At 41.4% G+C, this 10,161-nt stretch overlaps 1 protein-coding gene across 1 annotated transcript; it reads right to left on the bottom strand.

Moving 5' to 3' along the window:
• Nucleotides 1-989: 989 nt before the first annotated feature.
• Nucleotides 990-2,453, bottom strand: dpm3 (dolichyl-phosphate mannosyltransferase subunit 3, regulatory). The gene is made up of 2 exons (XM_041052591.1): nucleotides 2,411-2,453; nucleotides 990-2,184 (listed from the first exon to the last, which is right to left on the bottom strand). The coding sequence occupies exon 2, from the start codon at nucleotides 2,136-2,138 to the stop codon at nucleotides 1,860-1,862; it is 279 nt and encodes a 92-aa protein (XP_040908525.1). The 5' UTR covers nucleotides 2,139-2,184; nucleotides 2,411-2,453; the 3' UTR covers nucleotides 990-1,859.
• Between the last annotated feature and the right edge of the window lie 7,708 nt (nucleotides 2,454-10,161).

Here is a 10,161-nt window from a genome sequence, read left to right as displayed (position 1 = left end):
GGGGGGGGGGTTAGCTTTCATACATATCCCTGTCTGTGCATCAGATTACACTTACTTACGCTTGCTTGCTGTTATGTAAATGCTTAGTAAATGCCTATGTCTGGGATGAAGCTTATGTGCTGTATGTTTGAAATAAGGGATTAAAAGAAAAAGGCACAAAAAAGCTTGCACTTTCACATGCACATGTACTGTATATGGCCTATAAAAATGTTTGGCCTAATCTGATATATACTTTTGTCTGATAGCCTGCAGAAACAGGGTGAACAGATGGATGTCTTCAAAGTTAGATTTGGGGAGAATGATGACAAAGAAAAGTGATCAACTACTTCACATGTGGCTACGAGTAAGAACATAACTGCCTACAGAGCGAAGCCTTTGGTGTAATTGCCAAAGTAGAAGACTTTCTGGTAAATAACAGGTTGCCTTTCATCCAGTCTGCTCTAGCAACAGCTTGCAGACATTCATGGGGGGTGACGTTGCAAGGCACAATGGGGCTGCAGCCAAATGGCACAACAGGCAGAGCTTGCACCGAGAACAGCCAACTCTTTTGCATTTGTTCTGAAGTTATGGGAGCTTTTGAAAACCCTATAATGATGCCTTTGGCCAGACTATGCTTTGTTTATGCACAGCAGGGACTCACTGAAAATGAGCATAGGCAGCCTTTTAAGGCTCACACAAAAGACCTGCACTTGCCAACATCAGATTACTTCAGAACCCCAAATTAAACTTACATTTTCTGATTGGAACAAAAGAAATGATGTATAATGTATATTTCATGTCATTAACTACAAAATGGGACAAAAGAGATCTGTCTCTTGCACAGAGGGAGGCATTGAGCAGTTGATATAAAGCCCTCAGGCCATGTGGGTTATGCTTGAAGAAGGAATGCATCGTATATGCGAGCACTCATGCTCATACTCGCATACTTTCTGGCCCAATCTGAAGCCCCAACCCACAAACACACACGCATTTGTAGGCAGAAAACCTGATGAAAATAGACTCCATTTTAATTAGGTCCCAGCAATAGCCAAAGGGCACAAGTCTGAAATTGGACAATGGAATGTACACTACTTTACAGATAAAATCTAGTCCATTTCTACTGACAAGAAACAATCTCCAGACACACAAAACAAAGTTCACACTGTGTGGTGCTATTCGAAGCTGACGCAGATTGAAAGCATCTGAACATTCACAGCAGAAACTCTCTTTAGTCAGATTGTTCCAATGTGACCTTTGGATTTCATTTGATCAGCGATGCACAACTAGTAGCAGATGATAATTCAGCATAGCAGGGATATGAACTCTGTATTCAACTGTGTCTGTAGTCTCCAACAAGACAGCACATGTGTGCATTCACTGTTAAGCTTTATTTAATCAGGTTTATATGTGCTAATCAGTATAACCACCTACTACACACTGAGGTGAACAGAATCTGATGTTGCTGAATATAATTGCTTTAGATTGAGGTCTTTAAGTGGTTAGAATGATACACATTTTTTCACAAGGTTCAGTTTTATCTGTTGTCACTTTTGAGTAACCCAGAAATTCACCCATTGGGCCACTCATTTCTCAATTCCTGAAGCACATCTGATCAATATCTAATCTGAAAGACATGCCACTGAATAAAGCGGTATAAAAACAGTCACTGCTGCATGAAGAGTTATTATGACTGATGTTCAGATCAAGTCAGTAGAGAGTCAGTAAAGAGGGTTAGCTCAGTCTCATCCAACACATTTCACACAGGAGACAGGTTTTGTTTTGTTTTGAGTGACTCCAAGTGCCGACAGTGGGTTGTGTAGTGGTGGTCTGCGGATCCGTTCCATTTTTCTCAAAAGTTTCTAAATAGTCCATTTCAAGTTTTACATCTTTAAGCCCCTTTTCCTCAAATCCTCTTTTGCTTCTTTTATCTGTTCCTGCAGCTCCTTCGCTGCCTCCTCACTGTCATTAAAGGTGGCCACCCTGTATCCCACCGTGGCCAGGGAGTAGCAGCCAAATGACACCAGCAGGTACACCGGCATCGGCCAGGCCACCTCTCTGTACGTCTGCGGCAGGCTCAGGTTCAACAGGTCGAAAGTAACCACAGCCCAGACGGCGCCCACCACCGACACACCGAACAACCACTCCAGGAGTTTAGTCATGATGAAAGCTGCCGCGGGGATTTCAGGTGAGCAGCCGGAAGACAACCTGAAAGATAAATGAACGGTTAAAAGCGATGCATTCAATTAGCTTAGCTTTAGCACAGCAAATTAGCACCGTGTTAGCTTTGTTGCTACAGCACAATGGGGCGACAGACAGCAGGTAGGCGACACCACAGTCCAGCGAAAGTAATGTATTCGAATAAATGAATCGGTCGTCTGTAGATAATTTAATTCAGTAATCAGGTTTAGAAGCAATAATCCGACGTGTTTACCTCCTCTCAAACGCCACCTCAGCTCTGCGCACATTAATGGCGTTGCAAACCGCGACGCCTTATGGGAAATGTAGTTGCTGTCGTTCTACCGCAGAAACGCTTACAAAAAAATTAATTATCGGTTAAATTTGTTAGTTTTTGTCATACCATTCGCAAAATACGTTATACACAAGGAAAATCTTGACATTTCCATATTTATCTTTGAGACGCATTGAAAACCAAAAGAATATAACTTTGACTTTTTACGTTTTTACATGTTTTGGTTATTATTTTCATATATTCAAATCCTGCATCATTTGTTTATGTATTCATTTATTTATATTACAAATTTTTATTACAATGTCTGATTTAGATATTTAGAATGCATTTTTATTAAATTCGTCTTTTATTCTATATTTCCTGTATTGTTGTAGTTATCAGCCATTAGAGGGATGGAGAGGAGTGAGAAGACAGTGAAAACGAATTAAAAATGAACTATTGCAGCTACTCGTTTTTCTTATACATCTCAATAAATCTCAATCTTGTTGGTGTCTGTTTTTCATTAAAACACAGGATTAGACTGTCTGATATATTAACAACACCAACAGCCCTGTCAGATAAGAGAGAGAAAACAATTTGTTTCAACTGAGTCTTTAATGAGGCCCCCCAGTCAGACTTGTAACACACATTAGACCACTATTTCTCTGTGTCATCCTCTTAATTAAGAAAAGCCATTTTGAAAATTAGATTAACATTAACACTAGCTGAAAGCTATCTATAAATACTAATGTTATTTGAAAGCGAGGAATCCAACAACAATTTCATTAAGGGCCGCTGAGAGTTCACAGTTGTTAGATCTCCATGTCTCTGTAGGTGCTATGGTGCATGTCTGTGTATTCAGGGCAGTGAACTGTCCAGGTGCAGAGGGCACAGACCTCTCCAGGGTGAAATCAGGAGGAGTGTGAGATATAAACATCATTCACTTAGCTGGAGGGAGGGACACATTAAAGAGCCACTGAGAAATAAACATTATTCCTTGGGGAAAAATGGAGAGTTATTCTGGGGGCGGTGTTGTTTATGTTTGTCTGCACCAGTGTTAGTAGTGTAAGTGACGATCTGTGTGCCTGTGAGCCTGTTTATGCAAGCTGGAAAATAGTCAGGACTTAAGTCTGTTAAAAATGTAAATCTTTAAATCCTGAAATCTACAACTGTCTTTTGTTTTAAAGTTTTGCAGTGTAGTTTGAGAGTGCCTTACCAAGTGCATTAGATTTTCCAAACAAGAAGGTGCAGCACAGCGAGTTGCAACTAATTATTATTTTCATTATTTATTAATTACGTGGAGTATGTTCTATCAAGCATTTGATAATTCTGTAAGTCAGTTCATAACATCTCAGAAAAGAATGAAAGTGCCAATTTCACACGCTCAGTGTTACATCCTCACATTCACAAAAATCCAGAACCCAAAGATATTCAATTTGCAATTATATAAAACAGAGAAAAGCAGAAGATCCTAGCATTTGAGTAGTTATAACAAGTAAATGTTTTGCAAAGGTTTCCAGATAAATTATGAAGTAATCACAATTGTGATCAGTTAATCTTCTGTTGATCCTATAATCCTACCATAACGTAATGCCTCTATAAAAATCTGTCTATACAAAAAGGAATATAGTGGTAACTTTAAAGGTGGGGATTCCAATATATCAAAAAATAATCAGAATTGAATCATAACACTATTTTTTAAATTCATTTTAAAGCAACTTAAAATAGCCTGGACGTACCTACTACACTTAATAAGATGTCGTATGAGACCTATCAGACTGTCAAGGTCAGGTTACTTCATTTTATGAATAGAATAAACTGAATGCAGGTGAGATTACCCACGACATGCGGCTTTATTACATACACCGTTGCATGTGCTGTGTTCTGCCTGTGTTGTATCGGTATGAGCAGCAGTGTGAGCGTGTGTGACACTCAGTGGGAACAGTCGAGCTGGCTTTTCTCAGTATGTTTCCCTGCCAGCTCCTGTTCCGTTCCAGTACTCAGGAAACCTGTGCTCCAGCCGAGAAGGCCTGGCAGACACAACACAACAGCCTGCGAGCAGGAGGGGCATTGAGACAGGGAGAAAGAGAGAGAGACATTGAGACAGAGAAGGAAAAAGAGAGAGAGAAGGACATGCAGAGTGAGACAAGAAAGGAGACAGGGATGTAGGGAACCGGAGTAAGAGGGGGTGAATCAGTGGCAGCAGTTATTTTTGATAAAGAACCAGAAAAGAGGGGCCAGCTGACAGGGCAAGAGGGAGAAAGCTGAGAGGACTAGAAAAAAAAAATACGGGGTGACCAAGTATGTGGACGAAAGAGGAGAGGGCAACAGAGAAAGGAGAGGAGGGAAGGGAGGGAGCAGACAGGGGAGAGAGATTTAGACAAGGGGGTGAAATCGGGGGATTTGCAGGTGCAGCTTGAACAACCAGTGACCTTAATGGTGCGTTAAATCCAGCTGTTGCTTATCCAGACTTTTCTTCAATCCCTCTAACACCTTCAACTGCGCAATAGACTGTGTGCAGCACCTCGGTTCCCACAGCAGTGAATGAGCACAGCAGTGCAGGCAGAGGGAATGAGCGTGTGAGAAGGATTGGCCAAGACAGACCGATGGCAGAAGAGATACTTCATCCTCAAGTGCAGAAATAGGAGTGACTCTGTGACTCCATCCAGAGAGCAAAGATAAGAGGGATAGATAAAACAGGAAAAGTGGTAATGGAGAGTTGTGTTGACTCCATCTCTCTGACTTTGTCAATATTAGTAGAGTGAAAGGTCCAGATAAGAATGTGCGCTACTAAAGAGCTATATAGGGATCAAGATTTGGCTAGATAATTATTGTGTAATATCTCAAGTGTGTGGAGCAAGAACTGGAGTGGCAGAGAAAACCAGACAGAAGGAGAAAGAGAGAGAGAGCGTGTACTGTCAAAACGCTGTTTAAGATAACAATAGAGCTTGCTCTCAAAAACAGGAACCCTCTGTTTCCTGAGCTGGAGACCATAGCTGTGTGTTATGTTGTCATTAGACCTCTGTGTAGAAGTGTTTGGGAAAAGGAAAGAGTGACTTAAGGTGCGTCATCATGTCCAGCTTCCCGGGATATCTCTGGTGGAAGAGTGAGAACTGATGCTTGTCTGGCAGAGGCGAGACTGGCAAAACCAGCCGAACTCTTTCAAGCCCAGGTTTTTACTATGAAATTTTCTGCCTGGAGCGTATCAGCTTAAATCAGCTGAGTCTGGAAGTTAAATGCCAGACCACTCAGCACACTATGAGGTGTAATTCATGTGATGAGGCGACCTGTCAGAACTCTTAGGTCTTGTCAACCTGAGTTTTAAAAAGGCTTTGTTCATTGAGGATGAAGCTCATGTCAGAATTATTCAGGAATTAGCTTCAGTGAATAATTCAGAAGAAATTTTAGAATGTAGCCACAAGAAATTTCACAATCTCCAGCTGTTTTTTATTGAACAGCAACCTGTTTTAACCTCACAGGGTCAACACCAAGGCAGAAATAAAAATAAAACCGACTGATTACACTTGAATAAACATTATGCTATCACACAATGAAATGGCAAAAGGATGTAAAGAAAGCTTTCACTGTGGTATAAAATACCAATATTGTGAAAAAGGAAGAGTTAAGTTAAAGCTAAATTCACATCCAGTGCAAGTTTATCAGATCTGTGACTGCTCACTGTGAAAATGACATAGTATAGTAGCATTTTTCTTTTTCTTTTTTTCATATTGCTGAGAACAAGTGGTCCAGGACTAAAATTAGCCTTTGCATAATTATATGTTCCCCTTTTGCAAAATTAACTATGCAAGATATATCACCGTGTTTGCCGCTGTTAGCACGTCAACACTCGAGACTTGAATGTCTCGAGTCTTTAGGGAGTTAAGTCAGTAAGTCAAGTCTCAAGTGTTGATTTTTATGACTTAAGTCTGACAGTCTCAAACTTTAACTAGTGAGAGTCCAGCAAGTTGGACTTTCACCCAATCAAGGGTTAGGTTTGTGTCAACATCTCTGATGAGAGACCAGTTCTCCATAATCAGTTGTGCTTCCAATTTTAAACGGCGCCTGCCCTTTGCAAATGCATTTTCTGCTTGGACAGACCACGCTGAGTGAAGCTGTGTTGAACTGGTGGATGACTTTCTAAGTTTGAGAAGAGGCTGCTCAGACAGGTGAGGTGACTACGAATCAAAGTTAATGCATCAGGGAGGAGAGCCCAGAGACACATCTCATCAGGGGTCCCAAATTCAAAGTAGGGCTCCTGAAAGTTTTGACACTGATGAGCACTCCGCTCGTAAATATCCTTGAGTCAAGATCATTTAGGGACAGTGAGAGTCTGTACTAAATAGCTGAGATAATAGTTGTGGGACCCCTGTGCTACTTAGGGCCCACTGAATGAAGTCTTGGGCTACACAAGTGGGTGTAAGGTCAGAGTGTGGTCAAGTGTGACCACTCTGAACCATGTGAGAATAGCACTTGTCTTGCCCTGGGTAAAGACACACACCTGTTTCAGCTGCTGCTGTGACGGTGGTGGTGAAAAAGCAGAGGAATGCGCTCCTCCAACACCACCCCCCACCCATCCTCGCTTTCTCCCTCTCCACGCTCTCCATGCTGTCCTAATGAATCTCATCACACGGCCCGTATTTGTCACACTAGTTCTTTGTTTGTTGACCTTTATAAAACGTCATTACTTGTTATCTTCATGAGTTGTGTAATTCTGCCCTATAACACAACTCCCTCAACCGCATCCACAGCCCACAATATGTGTGTGTGTGTCTGATCAAATGCTTCTTGTCAGTGTAACAGCCATTAACAATGAACAACGGGCAGAAGCTTGATGATTTCTCCCTCCTCCGTCTAACTATCCTCTCTTCTCACCCCAGAACACAATGTCCTTTACCATTACCATTATTGACAGTGGAACTAATTGGCACATGGTTATGAAAGTTTCCCCTAGGCCATTTTAAATTGGACTGCACAATTTCCTTCAACGTCTGATAGGCGAGTCCACGCACGGGACCTGAGGAGGTATTGATTATAAATGTATTAATGTGGGTCAGTGCAGTGTGCTCAGCAAGGGGTGGATGACGAAGGGCTACATGTCTAGACTGGAATAAACTGACCTCATCTTGTGTGTACATAATGGATAGTAAGGAGGGGGAAGAGGGGAATTCTGTCCAGTGGTTTGATCTGCTCACTACATCATTTTCTTTTGATAGATCCGTTGCACACAGTTCTTATGGAGAAGTAGCCGCTGTATAGGTGAATTAAATCTGATCGCTAGTTGTATACAGCTGTAAACCGCCAGGAAAATAATGTATCGCTTGCCAATGCCACATTGATTTCAGAGTCGCAAACCTTATCGATTTGTTTCACGGATGTAATGAGGGGGGCTGTGGAGGAAGTGGGACATGCATTTGACAGCCAAATATGCCAAACAGAACATGAAGTTACATACAAAAACACATTAAGTCCAACCGATGGATGCAAGCTTCACCACTTACATGCAATATATTGCCTTTGGTCTCTCATTATATAGAAAATGTCCGTTTTTGTTCCACCAGATTAGGTCCAGCACTCAGGGCTGAGGTCAAGTTGCTTTGCATGATCAGAGAAACCAAATGGGTTCAGTCATCTGGGCACACATCAATACACTGTCAGTTGATTCAACAAACTGATTATATTCCAGTTTGCATTTAAACTAGCTACAGAGTTAAATCACTGTGCATTGTGTCACATATAATCAACAACTCAAAGCTTCAAAGCTGGAGTCACTTGTTTATCTCACCATTACAGATCAGTTCTGGAATTGAAATCACACATAAATGTACTGTAAATTTCTTGATGCTATTGCGATTGTCAATGACTTTATATTGAAAATGCAAAAGGTTTATGGATTTGTGGTGGGCAGTGGGTAATACCCTGAAAGCTGATTGTGGCCACCTTGGGCAGGCGTGGCTGTCTGTCATTGCTAATAAATGAAGTTGATTAGGTGAGACGGCTGCTCTGTGGTCCTGTCTATCTCCTGCTCAAGACACTGGCCATATTGTGCCCCTTCCTCACTCGTTCCACCTCAAGACTGCGACTGCTTGACCTCTCAGAAATCTGACCCTGAGGCTCCTTGCTGCTCCCCCAGGCACCTGCCAACCTTTCACCCCTTCACTGGGTGAGCATCTGGAGGGTGAGGAGGGACAGACAAGGAGGCCAGGGTGGGCTGCTGGGAAATATTGACATGGTAACAGATAGGACTACGGAGACGTCAGACTTCAGAGGGACGTTTAGACTGTTTTTCTCTTGTCACAGATCAAATACCAACTCCCCCTCCCCCACCTCATGTTCTGTGTGCATCTGTTGTTACACGTCTGGCTCTTTTCCTGCCTATTTCTTCCTTTATTTCTGTCTTTTATTTCTTTCCTTAACTGTACACACAGATCTCTCAGGCCATGATGTATGCACAGCTGGTCTTGACAGAGCCGTCCAGGAAACGTGTGGTTTACGGATCCCCTGTTGACATTCTGATTTGACTTGCCTTTCGCTTTTTAGAGACCTGGAATTTTAACTGTGCAGGGGTTACTGAGGTCCGACTCAGCATGTTTGACCATGGTGGAAAACCACTCAAAATATGCTGCATCCTGACTGACTGAGTGGATATGTCACATACTGTGTAAAGCTCAATCAAAAATCCTGGTTTCTAACCACACGTGCAATAGTCCAACACCTGCTTACACCATTTCTTACAAAGAAGTTTCTGTCATTAGTCTCGCTGAGATGCTATTGCACACCTTGGTTTTATGGAAACAATAATGTAGCGGTTGTTAAGTTACAGTCAAGTGTAAAAACATACAGTATATCTGAAGTTACGCCGGCCTTAAAGTTACACCTTAGGGCTAAAAGCTATTTTAATATACTGTAGTTTGCTCCAGTTCACACAGTTGACCCATAACACAGGATTTAAATGGTTTAAACCAGTGAATTGTTCCTTTGGTTTCACAGTGAAAGCACTTCTGAAGGATGAGATATCCACATTCTTGGTTTCAGTCTGTAGGTAAACGTGCAATGACAATTTTCTTGGCCACTTAGGAGCAGCAAAAACAAGTTTTGAACACAATATTGACATATCATTTTTTAATCTGATATGGTGAATTTATTAGTTCAACAGTTGCTTATTTACACATCCATCAGTTATGGAGCAACATTGTCATTCATTCATTTGGATCTGTGTTTCTCGGTACCAGGCAAATTTAAGTTCGGTTCTCACTCTCTTATACCTCTGTTTTTATTCTCTACCAACTCCTGACATGAATATGTAGCTGCTAAAAGCTCTGCTGTGTTCACCAGCTAGTTGCTAACTTTGTCTGTCTGTCTGCCATTAAGTGCTGAGCAGGTTGTGTTTAGTGGCTTTTAGAGCTTTTTCACTGACAACAGCTGCCAAGCTCTATAAACTATAACTCACTATGAAGCTCTAAAAACCCAACGGGAGCTCCAGATTCAGGTGAAAATAAATAATAATTAATTAATTGTTATCACATTGCAATTTAAAACATTGATACTGTACATTGTACATTGAGATTGTACTTGAAATATCGACATAAAGCAGTATTTTGACATTTTGGAAAATATGGTTATTTTCTTTTCAAAAGTTTGTTGAAAAAATCATCACCACTCACAAATCTTAATATGAAAATGAAGCTACTACCAGCAACCAGTTAACATTTAGACAGGAAAATGGGAAACAGCCG

The sequence above is a fragment of the Toxotes jaculatrix genome, chromosome 13 (assembly GCF_017976425.1).
Source record: "Toxotes jaculatrix isolate fToxJac2 chromosome 13, fToxJac2.pri, whole genome shotgun sequence".
Taxonomy (NCBI): domain Eukaryota; kingdom Metazoa; phylum Chordata; class Actinopteri; family Toxotidae; genus Toxotes; species Toxotes jaculatrix.
The sequence above is the reverse complement of the archived record's forward strand: the minus strand, read 5'-3'. Positions and strand labels throughout refer to the sequence as shown.